The sequence below is a fragment of the Triturus cristatus genome, chromosome 8 (genome assembly GCF_964204655.1).
Source record: "Triturus cristatus chromosome 8, aTriCri1.1, whole genome shotgun sequence".
In the NCBI taxonomy this organism is placed as follows: domain Eukaryota; kingdom Metazoa; phylum Chordata; class Amphibia; order Caudata; family Salamandridae; genus Triturus; species Triturus cristatus.
In genome coordinates, this window is record NC_140591.1 from 1395232637 (window position 1) to 1395248198 (window position 15562).

Consider the following 15562-nt stretch of genomic DNA (forward strand, 5'->3'; position numbering starts at 1 on the left):
TCGCGGCACCTGAATAGGTCTCGCATTACTGAAAGTTTGAGTTATTGCCGTTGCTTTATTGTTTGCAACAGCAATAGCTCAAACTTTTAGTAATGCGAGACCTATTGCATTGCAAATGCTTGTTAGATAAAGGCGCCGGGAGAGGAAACGGGAAAAATAAAGCGCCCCCAGGAGGGGGAGGGAGTCACGGGGAGAAGGGAGGTGGGGAAAGAGCCATGCGATGACGGCAGCAAAACCACTCTCACCATGGGTGGGCGAAAAAACTTTCAAACCGCAGGCTGTAGCGCTTGCCCCTGCGCTGTGATTTTAGGCACTTCATGTACTCCTTGTTTTAGCACGTGCTCTTTTGACATTTATTGTCGGAGTATAAAATAGTGGCTATTAACCGGCTGTGAATGCACAAAGTTGCATTTGAAAGGATGCGGCGCCGTTTTTGAACCCTCCCTGCTTCCCTGTACCTGGTGTGTTAATAACAGCTCCTGTTTTCCATATACTTGCCATGTCGTGGTTACGCCTGGAAGCATTCTTTACTTCCGCCCCGTCCCTGCCTCTCCGGGAGCCTGGTGCCTGCACACATAAAGGCGGAATGCGGGGCCTGCACGCTAAGTGGTTCCCATGAACTGCCTGCTCGCTGCAACTGAGAGGGCCCACCTGCTCGAGTGGGCGAGCAGAGGGCTCCCAGCCTTTCACTGGTGGCCGCATCTCCTACTTTGGAACACGTTTAAAACATTGCCTTCCTTCACTTCAGAGCAGGCCTTGGAGCTGTTCGACAAGGACTGCTGGACCAAGGCCTACAAACTCTCCCAGGAAATATTTCCACTCCAAACCTATATTCTTCAATCACATACAGCCGCAGCTCCACGTATTCCGGGTTTGTAGCACTTCCTCTTTGGAATGTTGTTTGAACCCTATGCCAAACTATTCAGTTGGAGAGGACGTGGATTAACGACCAGAGCTGCCGATGTTTGAACTGGGGAACCAGCTTTGAGTTTCAGAGTCGGCTCACCATCCTGTAATGCTGGGCAAATCACTTATATATAATATATCTATCTCCCTGTGCCAACAAAAATAAATAAATGTGTCCATGTGTAATATAACTGGTACTCATGTCGAGACCTCTAATACCTTGGAGTAGAGTTTGCTACATAATGGCTACGTTGGCTACAATGTGAGTAATTGTGAATGGTCTGCTTGGGTTCGGGGGGCTGTTAACAGCTGTGACGTAAGGGTTAAGGTTCGCCTTTCAAACAAAACTTCCCAGCTCAATCTTGCACCTTCCTTTTTGGTCATTTCTTCTCCATCCCACCCATCTACGGGACTATTTCCCGGTAAGTGCGATGCAGTCATAAGACTGTCAGCCATACGGCCATTATAGGATCAGGCCACCCTGGCAAGCTGGCATGCTACAACAAGCATTTGCAATGCAATAGATCTCGCATTCACGCGAGTTTGAGCAATTGACATTGCAAATCACAATGCCTTTTATCTTTGTTTTCATTTTTAAAAGATAAATAAAAGGCATTGTCATTTACAATGCCAATAGCTTAAACTCACGTAAATGCGAGACCTATTTGCATTGCGAGTGCTTGTTTCTTCCTCCGGTCCAGTTTGTAATACAGACATACCATCAGGTATCCTCCCCTTTAGGAGTTATGTAACAGTGCTGTTGACAACATTCCAAATAACCAAGGGACAACCCCCCTTCCCCCACTCCATCCCCCCAATTCTTCTGTGTCAGTCCCGGGAGGGTGTTACCACAGCAGTAAAGTTGCAATTTGTTCTTTCTTCAGCCAGTCAAACCTCTTTCGATGCTGTCATGAAAACAGGATCACTCCTCAGCTTCTCACAGGAACACAATAACTCCTAGCAGCTTTCAATGGTGCAACTATTTCTTATCAGCTAGTCTACTTGTGATTCATTCTTTTGTTCAAAACTATTTTTCCGTGAGGGAAGTTTTACCTCTATCGTTCTGAATAACACTTATTCATTTAATAGCAGTGAACATTATGTAAGTAGAAACATTTGCAGAATTAGAATAAAACATTTATGCAGCTATTATTCATTATGAAAAACATGTCCATGGGAATGTCGGGAAATAAACATTTAATGAAATTTAAGCATTCTTTAGCCATGTCAGCTTGTCAAGCAATGTTGCTTCAGCTATTCAGGCCTAGTACGAGTAAATAGGTTTGCCTACTACAATTTTCTTTTTTCTTTAAACAAATTTTTATTTTTAATTAAAGCCTACACGTAAATTCTCCAGATTATTATAAACTGTTTTTTTCTTCAACATTATAAAACTTTTCAGCACTCAGTCGCCAATTGTAAAGAAAAGACGTCAGAGCTTGACTCTTATAAATTATTACAGTCGAATTCTGACAATACAATGCGTGCCGCCAGAGCCAGCAGCGTAGCTGAAAGGTAGGTCGGGTCACAGCATAATTGAAGCAGCTGATTAAAGCAACAAAAACCTGACGTTGCTTTTCTTTCTTCTGCTTACAATGACAAGCAGAGAGAATGTTTATTTTTTGCGCTCCTTACATAGAGAAAAGCTAGAATCGTTCTGCATGCTTTTATACATTGAAGTACTGCAGCCTTTTTTTTTATAGTAAAAAAAAAAAAGCTTTTTGTAAAACTGACTTGTATTTAACAGTTTCTAATATTTGTTTGTAACAAATATCTAACAGGTTTTAATGTGTTTAATTTTGCACTAAAGGTTTTATTTTTGTTCATATTTGCAAACTTGCTTGTTGTTTCATCTAAAAGAGCTACGCACCAAGGTTTTAAGTGGTTTGTAGGAAAGGTGATTCCACCTTGTATTATGAGATGGAGTATCCCCTGGCGTACTTGAGAATGATCTAGCAACTCACCATGGAGTTCCATAACCTTATAAAAAAACTGTCTTCAGCCTTGTTCCACTTTATGGTTATGGAACTCCTCTGTGACTTGCAATATTCTTATAATGTACGGTAGGGCGTACTTTATCTCTTATATTATTCGATAACTATTTTTAAAGATGAATTTCAACCAGCTGTAAGTTAAAGCCTACCACAGCAAAAAAGAAAAAAAATAATTCTGAAGTAAGTTTCTTCCACTTTCCGTACATTTTTTCATCCCGATTGATAAAGAATTGTTATACTGTTTCTGTGCGTTGTTAACATGTATGTTGCAGTTTTTTAAATGAAACTTTTCTTCTCTACTACTGTATATAATCCAAATTGACGCCAAATAATTCAACATGAAGAGTTTTCATTAAGGCAGAGCTGTGTTCCAGTAAAATGGATGTTCATTCCAAAGAATGATAAAAAAAAAAGCTTAAGATAAAATATACAAAGTTTATTAGATGAAAATAAACATTTTTCCATTCTGCTCTCGCTCTATCAGAGAGTGAGCTTCCTCATTCCAAAAGCTGGTTCTAAGGCTAGAGGAAAATGTGGAGAGGGAGGAAAATACCAATATAATGGCTGCCAAGCATAGAACAAAACAGCACGTTATATAAGGAAAACATAAAAGCATACTGTCAAATTGTAAGAAATCACAACCGGGGGCTAGAACATTTCCTGATAGTAATAAATGGGCAAGAGGCACAAAGAAGAGTCAAAAGATGGGCAAGGCAACAGATTGGAAGAAAACAATTTGCTCGAAGAGATGGAGAAACTCCTATTGTTATTGTACTGGTTGATAGGTACTTCTTTTTAATAGGGCACTGCCGAAGCTAGGAAGCAAACTGAGCTAATGAAGAAGTCAGCAGAATGTAAGAGTAGGGAAGATACTAAAGGTTGCAGATGGACACATGCACGACGCTCAAGCAAAAAGCAGTCCTAGTAGTCCCATCGAGAGGTTAGGCAGAACAAAGAATAGATAATGTGATGACAATTGGAGAGTGAAGAGCAACAGTGTCTATCAAGAAGGATGATGAGTAGAGTAAGAGGCACAGACATCAGAAGCAATATCAAGAATTTATATCCAAGGCCTTATTCTTCCCCTAGCCATCCTCCGCCTTATCACCCACCCATCTTTCATCTGTAAAATCATTGAGAAAGCATTCTCCGTTCAGTTGCAAGATCAGCTAGAATAACCTTCTGCAGGACTATCGGCCCTGTTACAAGTAAAGCTCACTCGGCAGACCTGACGGAAAGATCAGGAGCTGGGCACATTGAGGGAGAGGTGACGGGAACCGGTAGAGAGCACTAGTCCGAAGGGAGGGGGACTAAGCAGAAGGGAGACTCCTCAAGAAAGTATGGGAACTACCAGGTACTAGACTTTAAATTGCAGTGGAAACTGAAAAGGTAAAGTCGAAAGAGTATGTGAGATCCCAGACAGCACGGTAGGTCTGCGAGTGCGTACAGAGTGGTGTTGGAGCTGACTGAAAATGCAGAGGACTCTCTGATATAACATATCACATGCCCAACACACCAGGAGCTCTCTGTCAAGCAACTCGGCCGCATATATCCACAACTCCTAGCACCTGGGCCAGCAGTATCTCAGTTCTCTATTCAGATCCCTACCCTAATCTCTGGAAAAAGGGGGGGAGGGGAATATCAAAACCCTTCCCTTTACCAATTAATCGGTTGCAACTGGTGATCCCAGCAAAAACATGATATGAGGTGAGGAATCCGGAATCTGGGCACATGAACCTTCTGAAAACTCTTGCACCCCCCACGCCTCCTCCTGAGGTCATCAGAAAGGGTCTATTTAGTCTGTGTGCTGCACCATGGTCTACAGGATTACTTTTATCCTGATTCGGGTGCAGTGTGGAAAATGTCTATTCTAACACCCCTTACCTTGAGACACGGGCAAGAAAGTGCAATGGAGCTGAATGAAGAAGGCCAAAAAGGGGGTCAGGAGTGGTGGTAGTAGGAAAGATCTTTCACAAGTGGAAGGGGAACAGAAGTGTGGACAACTAATAAAAATACATTGTTTGTCTTAATGGTGTAATGTGAAGGTCCTGCTGCTGGGCCCTGAAGATACAGATTCCAGAAGCCCTTCGCCTGATCCAGTATCAGTTGCTATAACCTTGGTAATATTAACTTGAATTTAACTTATGAAGTCCAAATTGAATTGTGAAGAGGTGTGGCGCAGAGGCCAGAGTGTCTGAAGATGGCATGTAGGGACCGCAATAAGATCCCTGGCAGCGGCAGCTCTGCATCATGAGAGTCTGGGCAATAGCTTACTTAATCTCCCCGACGGCCCCTAGCGCCTTGAAACCCTTGCAGGATGATAGGTTTGCGCTTTACAAATATGAATTATTAAAGCAGTAGTGAATTACTCTTACTTTTATGTAGATACTCCCTTGGAGTAGCTTAAAAGGAAAACAATGGCTTCAGCTGTAGTGCTAGCCAGATTGGAATACAGCACTGCAGTATCTTAATGTCTTTCGAAGTTGCCCAAAATCATTCCATCCGACTCATATTTGGCTTAAGAAAATATGTCCATGTCTCAGACCAGCTCTCCCAAATTGGCTTGGCTATGAGTAGGCTGGCAAGTAAAAAGGAATTCATTTTCTGGGTCACTTTTAGAATGGGTTCCAATCTGCTTATGTTTGTAATCTGATCAGTTGGCTTACTTGTCATTTCCCCGATGTTCTGGTCATAACCCTAATGTGAGTATCTCGAAGAAAGTAAATCGATGAGAGTGGTGGAGGTAAACATGTGGAATCCACTTAGCCCCCAACCTGTGTTTCTTTAAATGCAAACTCCAATCCTTTTTCTGTTGCGTCGTTCCCTCTAGGAGCCCTGCTTTCATTATCTCAGTAGCTTGTAGGAATCTATTGAATCTTCTTATTCAATGCTCTTTCCAGAGAGTTGACTACTAGTTTTTTATTTATATACTTTTATAATTAAATATTTCTCAGCATTTGTTTTGCTCTTGTGATTGTGAGTGATCTTGTCTGGGACGGGTTTCAACTATATATTTTTTGGGCATATGCATTTATAGTGTCTTTTATATTGTGATTGGATTGGTCAAAAAAAAAGAGTCTGCAAGTGCAAGCTTCCCTTTTGTACACCGACTATGTACAACAGAGTAAGAAGCAGCACATAGCTCCCATGCCAACAATTGTGTGTGCACACGTTACTGATGAGGCCAGTTCTTGTGATCTCATCTGGGCTATTAAGGGCCTAGACTTGTACATGAGACAGACAGACACACACACACATCCATCCCCTCCCTCTTTCCCCATTGAAGCTGGCATGCTCGTGAGATGGGTGCACGCCTAATGCCGGTGGATCAAGCCACAAATGCTGATGTGGGTCAGCACCTGTCAGATAAAGCCCAGATTGGAAAAATATTTATGCTCTCAACCAACAACCAAGTTCCTGAGGATTCTAAAGCCCCTCTTGCTGCCTTAGCCCTTGGTGTCGGCTTCCCAAAATTACAGGCAGTCATCCCAGTGAAGAGTTGTCCTTTCTGGTTTCGCATCACTGCAGCCTGCCCTCTGATGGAAGCAAGTATGTACAGTACTAAAGTCTGATCTAGGAGCTCATGCAGTGTCATTGAGCTCAATACTAGAAACAACTGACAAGAACTCTCAAAGCTAATCCTATGCAGATAGTACCCCTCACCACTCAAAGTTCACACAAGATGTTTGTTAAAGTCCAATAATTGACTGTCCAGTGAGATTCTGTACTGGTGTCCCAGTGTTTTTATTACATTTGCTTAAACAGACCTGGAACTATTGTGGCTTCAACTTCTTCGCCAGTGACCAACACCCTGCTTCCAGTAAAGGCTAGATTTGGAAATAAAATTATCACTCCGCTATGCTTGCAGCAAATGGATCCATTGAGCACATTTAGTAATGGAAGGATATGTGATGGATGCAGCTATTTTCTGCAGTGTAGTCCATTTCTTGAAATCTACCAATCCAGTAGTTTTTTACTACTATGCGAATCCATAAAAAATACCACGTCTTGTCAGGTTGCTTGGTTCACAGTGCAAAGGGTTACAAATCACTCCTATGCTTTCCGTGAGTGTATGTTGGCAAATCATTTCTGGTAACTGTTTTATGTAAAACAAACCTCCCTCACGTCTATAATTTAGTCCTACTATGAATGGTGAATCTCGAAGTCTAATAAAGAATGTTTCTACATCAGTAGCTCACGAGGCACATTGAAATAGCTGTTAGTTTATGCCAACTCATAGACTCCTATTTCCGTTTCTAGAGTAATGCAGATGAGGTTGTTGGACCTTGTGGATCATGGGAAATGTGATGTCTTCTACCTTTTATCAACCATTACACTGAGAAGGAGACTTGCCAAGAATCCAGGGGGGTAAAAAACACATTTTAGTCATTTTCAACCTTTTGTGACCTTTCATCCAATCTCACGTTTTCCTTTAAAATTAATGCTAAAATGTCCTTTATTTTGAGCCAGTTGGCTTTTAGATGCTGCATTTATCTTTGGTATTCTGCTGTACGATTCACAAACAGGACATGGGGACTGGTATGGGCTGGTGTTTTTGTGACTGAATGCTTGATTACAGTAACATCTTGATCCATACTGCCTTGTTAATTTTTTCTGGTCCTTAACAGCCATGCCGTCAATTTTTTATATGAATGGGGAACCTGAGGTGCCTCCGGCGAAGACTGCGGGCGCGGCGATGGTGAAGAGCCGTCCTTAGAGGACGCTGGGGAAAAAGCCACGACGCGGCAACCCGTCTCCGGAGAAGAAGAAACCAACAACCGCCGAACCTCTGGAGAAGAGGGGGCATCCGAAGACGAATCAACGACCCGATGCCGGCCCGGCGCCGTAGAGTACGCGATCGGCGTCAGGTCAACGTCGACCGGCGTCGAAGGGGATGCCGAAACGACCTCCGCCACATCGCGCGGCGCAGGAGACCCTATGCTGGGTGGGGGCGGCTAAAGAACGGGGCCGAAAAGGCGTCGAATCGACCTCCGACGCGGCAGCCGCCGGCGTGGAGGGATAAGGGGGGCCCGGGGACACGCCCCGGCCCTTGCGGCGCCGCCATGGCCAGCAACCGCCGGCGCCTGAGCGGCGTGGCCTCTGACAAGGCCGCCGCATGCCCAGAGGACCGAGGAGGACACACCCCGAGCCTCCACAACCTCCCGCGACACCACAGGGACCCCCGCGGTGGTTTGCGGCAAGGCAGAGGCGCTGTGGTCCGAAGGAGGGAACCCCAAAGGGCCGCACCCCGACGGCACCACCACTTCAGAACCTGGAGCCGAACCGGTCGGCGCCGGAGCCGCCGGCGATGCCGCAGAAGTCCCCGCATGTGGCAAGGGATCCGCAGACGTCCCAGGAAGAGAAAGAGCAGAGGAACGAGCCAAAGAGGCCTGCAAGGCCGCTGCATAGGCCTCCATCTGGGCTCTGGTCGCCGCTGCGCCGGGGAACAGCGGATAGGGTGGCGACGCGCAGGGCCGCATCACCCGCTGAGAACTCGCACCCCTAACAGGCCGGGGACCGGGCCTCGGGGACAAACTGCGACACTTACCAACAGGTGAGCGACGCTCTTGTTGCCTGGGAGAGGGACGATGTCTGAGACGTAAGCGGCGGATCTTGAAGCCTTCCGCGGGGGACGGGCGTGGCAACGCAACGACAGATCTGGACATGTGTGCCGAAAGGAGTTTCATCCGGCGCTCCCGCCGGGATTTCGGCTTCATTTGCTGACACGCCTCGCAGTTCGTGGAGTCGTGGTGTTCCCCCAAACACCACATGCAGATGGGGTGAGGATCCATCGCCAACATCTGGCGCGCGCAAGACGAGTACGTCTTAAGGCCCGAAGGCATTCGTACACTGTTCTCAAGAAAAACGCTTAAAAGCGGAAAAAGAAGGCCTGAAACAGGCCAGGAACACGATCCGGATCCGCGTTGCACGCGGAAAAGAAGAAAACTGACGTCAGCGCGCCGGGGGAGCTTATGTTACCTCACTGACGTCAAGCCCGCGGAGGACGTCTGGGCAGAGTCGCGTGGTACCGCCCCCCGGCACGCAGAGATGCTGGGCAAGAAAGTTTTCCGGGTCCAGTCTCACGCCTGGGGATAATTCTACATTAAGGAATCTGCAGCTAGAATCGTCTCTACCAGATACATCGTTACCGAAGGTAAGTAACTTGTACGTTTCGTACTCTGTGCAAAATAAATTTGATCATGTAAGATGCGTTGCGGCCTGCTTTTAAGTCGTCAACAGTGCGCAACTGAGCATGACGAAAAAGATCACCAATAGTCTGTAGACCATACAGAGCCAGAGTTTGTTTGGTAAGTGTTTCTGTCGTTGGGGAGTAGCCAGGGGTTATCTAGCAACGATATATGCGGGGAGTACAGGAAATCAGTATTTAGATATCTTTGTAACTTGGCCCAGGCCCAATACCTGGTTTGCATTTCGGTTGGGTTCCTAGACAGTCCATGGGGTATAATAGAAGACAGTGGGCAAGGGCGAGCCTGCGAACACTCCGGCTTCAGATACTGCAGTCGAACATCGGGATGTTACCAGTAATACGCAAAGTGCACTTGCGTAATCGGGTAGTATATTTAGAAGTCCAGGACGCTGAACCCTCCCGCACTGACGGCTTCTTCTTTATTTCTCAATGTCATGTTTTGTGTGGGTTTAAACCAATTATAAATCAATTTACTGTTTTATCATGCCTTTCACTCGTGTCTCTAGTATTAGTCTAGAGTGGAGTACCTTGTCAGGCACCTGTGTCGTGATTTTGGCATGGGCTGTGATGGCCTTCTGTCTGCCCACATTTTCATCCCAACTTGCCCATGATACGCTACACACGATATGGGTAGTATCACCTGTGTCTCTGCTGTAGTTTGAGCTTCCTAGGGGGTCGTCATTTAGTGATGAAGTTCAACGATGGCAAGGCTTAGTGAGGGCATAGCTCTTTGCTTTTCCATGACTGGTCTTCCTGCCATAAATATTATGATCATGGGTCTTGCGTGGTGAGGTGAATAAGGAAGGAAAAACAAAGGGAAGGTGAGAAATAGCTATAGGAAAATTAAGAGAGTTAATGTCAGGGAAAGAAGACAAGTAAATTAAAAGGATGTAAAGGAAATAAAGAAAAATAGAAAGGGCACAGGACTGGGTGAAAGACAAGACGAGGGAAAAAATATGGAGTAGCTGAGGAAGAAAGACAAAAGAAAAGTAAAAAAGGTAAGTAGAAGGAAAGAAAGATTGTGGGAGGGTGGGAAAATGGGAACAAGAAAAGGGAAGAGTTAACTATAACAGTGGTGAAAACAATGTGTAGAAAATAGTGTCAAATTATTCCTTCCAAAGCTGACAAGAAATTAGTTGATTGAGACATGCTTGGAGGAGTGTAGGGTTGGGATGTGGCATAGGCAGCTCGGCCAAGTCCCACTCATTGCGTGTTAGAGTAACGCTTTTTAGGAATAACCCCCGCATTCTGAAAAAGTGGAGCAATTGTCACACTGATCAGAAATGGTGTGCGTGGTATCTCCATGTCCAACAGATGCAAGTTCTGCAGGGATCCTTCTCTTTACATTTACAGCTGGTTAGCTGAATCTCTCTAGCCAATTAAGTGTCTTGTAAATTATGGAGTTGTGCAACTTCAATTGGACTTTGGCATTTTACAGCCCCACCCAGGCTTACCCGTCTCCTGGTACGGAGGGTCCGCGTTTGCGCCTATGCATCTTTCACAGCACACCACACCCAACCACAGCAGAAGCTGGCGTTAACCAGCCGGTGCCGCTTGATAGAAGATGAGAGCACAGAAAAGAAACCTAGCTCCTTGTAAACTGCCCTGCAAAAGAGTCCGAGTCGAGCAGACTGTCTGCCCCGGGTGATATTGGCGGGGGGGGGGGGGGGGAAGGGGGGGGGGGTCTCCAAGGCTCGAAAGAGAATAGAGCAGAAACTGCGGCCACATCTGAGATATGCATGCATGCGTGCTCTGGTGATCAGGCCAGTGCCCTGGTGCATTCCTGAGCAAGCTGACCAGGAAGCAAGCCTCGAGTGTGAAGATACATTTGCAGAAATAACTAACGGCCAGATAACCGAAATATTGAAAATATACATGTCTTCATTTCTTTATTCAAGCCAGCAAGCACAAATGTGAAAGCCTGCATGCAGATGTTTGAAAAAACTCATTAAATCGGTCTACAAACATGTTTCTGTGCTGCAGCTCTAAACTCCCAAGTAAATGCAAACTCTCTCAGCCACTTCTGCATGGCTGGGTGTGTGTGTTTGCATGGTGGAGCAAACTACAACTGCTTGGTTCTACTCACAACGGTGTCAATCAGAATGTTGCACAGGCAATGAAATGTCAAACATGAGCACACAGAAGTGTCACACATAAGGGAGTCTGAAAATGTACCACCTATGCATAGGTATTGGGAGTTGAGCACATTAGGCTTGAGTGGCCCCAGTGGGACTTCTAGTCAACGTGTCACTTTCAAGCCAGTGTGGCATGTGACCCATTCAAATACAGTTGCTGAATGCCACCTTTCTTTCATAAGGGTACTTATGGCCACTTCTCATTTGTCCTTCGAGAGGAGTGACAAACATTCTTGCAGCTCAGCCTGCATACCCTGGTCATTTTAGCCCAGAAGGATTGCTTTCGCCATTCTTCTTGATAGGGTAGCCGTGGCCGATGTACAGTCTCGTTTCTCAGGCCTCTATTTTTGTTGTATCCTTATCTGGTTTAGCCCATATCAGCACCACTAAGTTTGCAGTGAGATACCCAAGTTGGCTGCTTAATGCTCTTTCACATATGTGGGTTCCCCTGCTGCACATTGTACTTATGCTCTGGCCTGGCTGCTACAGTCCTGCTAATAAAAATAAGAAAAAACAAGCATTTGCAATGCAATAGTCTCGCATTATTGAAAGTTTGAGCTATCGGCATTGCGAATAATAGTGCAACGCCAATAGCTCAAACTTTCCGTAATGCGAGAGCTATTGCATTGCAAATCAATTGTGGCACCCTTGCGTTACCTTTTAAACATCTTAAGCTTAAATATGGGTTTCGCTGTTGCTTCAAAAGTAAAGAAATAGACTTTATTTACTCTATTCCTTTACTTTTGAAGCAATCGTGGCACACGTGCTTTAGCTTAAAAGATATTTAAAGCTAAAGTGCGGGTGCCGCAATTGTAACAAAAGTAAACAAATAGAAAAAAATGGCAGCTGCACTCTTTTTTTCAATGTATTTACTTTTGTTACAAGGGCGACACCTGCGCTTTAGCTTTAAACAAAAGTGCGGGTGCCACAATTGCTTCAAAAGTAGAGAAGTAGGGGGGAAAAAAGGCATGGGAACGCATTTTTGTTCAATTTCTTTAATTTTGAAGCAATCCCGGCACCCGCGTTCTAGCTTATGATATTTAAAGCGGGGCGTGCCACCATTTATAAGAAAAGTAAAGATCGCAACGAACAAAAGAAATGCTAGGCCACCATTATTCCAGCTGGGGCGTGCAGTACTGGTTGAACAAAGTTTTTTTTTTTTTTAAATGGTTGCAGGAGATTGTCTTTCCTGCGACAGGCAGGAGAAAGCCATTCAAGAAAATAGTGCTCTGAGGCTGTAATTAAAACATACTGAGTAACAACACGTGTAACAGGGGGAGTCCTCATGGGAGGTCACAAGAAGAAAAAAGGCGATACTAAGGAGGGACTACTAAATCTATTGACCAATAAAAAAACGACATTACAAAGGACAGTTACAGGAGACAATTAAAAAGATGGGAGGAAACTGGGCTGAGCTTCATGTCCATATCCTCAATACATGTCTCGAAGAGACACCGCAAGTGCTGCCTAGGCGAGACCAAAAAAGAGACCTGAATTGTTCAGCAAAATAATGAATCATGAGGGAGAGGAAGCAGACATGATAGTATGGAGGAGATGAGAGGAAGACAGAAAAATAAACAAGCATTTTCAAAGCCAATAGTTCTGGCCTTCACTGGTGCAATGGCTACCCTTTTTTCATGCAAGCATATGCTACAAAATAAAATGAAAAAACAAAACATGGAGCCATTTAAATGTGGCTGCCATATTCTTGCAATAAAAAAAAACTTTAAATTAAACATTCACTGAGCTGATTGTTTTTTACTAGTGATGTGTAGTTTAAAAAAAATATATTTATAACATGCTTTTAAATTGTGCTATGTATTTCATTATTAACTTCAGCTACAAAGTTACAGTCGTCCAATGGGACTCACCAGATCGACCAGAGATCCGGGCGGGTGAGGAGCCTCCTGTATGTCAGGGAGGAGGGGGTTCCTGACAAGCTGGACTGCATCCTGGAATCCATCACTGCCACACGAGAGAGACTAGAAGCTAAAAAATCGATAGTTTCACTTATACATTTTATTGCAGCAACTTTAAATGGAGATGGAATATAAATCACCATCTAACTAGGTACACAAATTACAGGCACAATAAATAGAATTTAAAGTTAGCATAATAAATTAAAGCACACTTAGACGCAGCTTTAACAGAAAAGTAAAGAAGAATTTTAGACACGCATCAACAATATGTACAGGGTTTGTGCAGTCATTCAAGGTGAAGAGGGCCAGTGGGTAAAGTGAACTGACCAACTGAACCATGCAGTAAGCTGCAAGTGAGTGGCAGCAAAATTTGATTGACAGTTTTACAGACCAATGGATGACTAAAGCCCCTCTCTGTATGGATAGTGCCTATTGTTTTTTCTAAACAATAGTGTGGCGAGACATGTTAAGCTGTAACAAAGGCAAGACCTTAAAACGAGAATGCTGAAGAATGAGACCAGGAGAGGGCGTAGCCAAGGCACGCATGAATATTGCCACCCTATGGATGCGCTCAGACCACCACCACCACCACTTCTGGCCTGAATATGGGAAGTGGCTTAGATGGAGGGCCCGGCATTGAGGGTGATACGAGTGTGTTGATTGCCGGTCGGAGACTTGTCTCGGCCCGCAGCGGTGGTACGGAGCCTGCATCATGGCAGCCGCAGCCTAACGAGACGGGCCATGCACTGCGAGCCACGTTGGGCGGCAAGCACCGCTGTCCTCTCGAGACTGGCCATTGGGAGACGCCGTCGGGCCCTGGTGGGGCTCCTCTTTAGCCCCCTGAACACGGAGCAAAAACGAGGGGCTGAGAGCTGCTGAAGGCATAGCCTCCAATGTAGTGGTCACAGTCTGTGTGGTGACCTGCCCTACTGCTGTCATTGGGGGTCTGAGGGCCGCTTCTCACCAAAGACATTTTAGAGAGTGAAAGCAATCCGGAGGCACTGGTCATCGTACACCACCCGCAGAGGGACCTAGCGCAGTGAGGAGAGGGAGCGATGTGGAGAAGGACCGGCAGTTTGTCAGACTCCCCCCCCCCCCCCCCCCCCACGTCATTCCTGCGGGTAGTCCTTGGGGCCTGCGTAACCCAGCGAGAACATCCCACAAGGTGGGCCATTTCCTGAGGGCTTCACTTAGCGTGTGGGAAGGACATTACTGCATGGCCTGCACTGAGATCCCGCGAGGTCCAACAAGAGGCCCACAATACTGGTGACTACCCCTGATTGGCCCCAACGTTGGATCCCGGTGTTGCAGACCCTCGACTCCAGGAAAAGCATACGCCAACAGCAGTAAGCGCCGAGGACCTAAACCTTGCTGCAATCCAGCCTTTGATCCCTTGTACAGTGATGAGGTTGCCGGGCTTGCCAGACAGATTACAAAAGTGGGGTCTTGTGGAGTGGGAGGCAGGGGGATGCACCATTGTGGTATAGCGATGTATCTCGTGATACGCCCCGTGCACCTGCTCGTGGGTTTCTGCCGAGACACACCACCACATGTATATATTCATTTTTGTTGTATTTCGAATATGTTGTTCTGCTTGGCTCATCATTGGTGAAGTAATTTGGAAATATAGACATTTGAGATGCACTTTGGCTCCAACCTTTACTTACTACATTTTGGTGACGATGGAAGCACTTCACCCACGACACATCTGGATTTCATATCGCGGGATTTTTGCTCGTTTGGTGGCTTCCTGGTATCCTGCACGGCCGCAGTGCTCCGGAGCCAGTGCTTCTCCAGCCTGCATTTCGGCGAGGGATCGCTCCAGCGTCCCAGCATTCCAGGCGGCAGAAAAATGCCCCAGCAGCCCCCATGGCAGAGGAGCGGTCCAGCAGCCCCTACGGCCAAATTTTGGGCAAAACTTTCTCGATTCCGGGCAACAGCTGCTTTTAGCTGTGACCACATCACAAGTAGCAGCTATTTTGCATCCGCATCAATATTTTGTTCTCAACATGATCGATACTGCTGTTCACACCTTTGGATGAAAATCACGATTTACGTAGTTGCAATGATTTGGGCAATTCACACATCGTTTAAGCACCAGCATGAGCTTTGTTGTTTGGCATTCTGTCTAGATCATTTGATCATTGCAGGTACATTTTGTGACTTTTGCCTTACTTTACACGTTTCTACCCTGGAGTATTGTGTTGGTAGTCTTAGCAGCTTTCCCAGTTTTCAAATTTTATAGTATGGCCACACCTCCTCAAATCACGCAGCCTCCTCTCTTCGTGGCTTTCTCTTGCAAACCGAACATAAAATGGACTCATTGGTTTAACGTATTTGAAAATCACTTGGTAGCCATAGACGGAAGCACTTGCCATTCTGAATGAAAATGTGCACTTT

The 15562-nt window shown here is 45.5% G+C and overlaps 1 protein-coding gene across 2 annotated transcripts in view; it reads left to right on the top strand.

Moving 5' to 3' along the window:
* The window catches only part of MIS18A (MIS18 kinetochore protein A), a 189924-nt gene that overhangs the window by 54849 nt on the left and 119513 nt on the right, over window positions 1-15562 (top strand). The window contains exon 4 of one of the 2 annotated variants that reach the window (XM_085623120.1): window positions 7161-7268. The exons of the other annotated variant lie outside the window; for it this stretch is intronic. Within the exon in view, the coding sequence (XP_085479246.1) occupies window positions 7161-7268 (108 nt within the window). The remainder of the gene's footprint in view (window positions 1-7160; window positions 7269-15562) is intronic. 2 annotated transcript variants of the gene reach the window in all.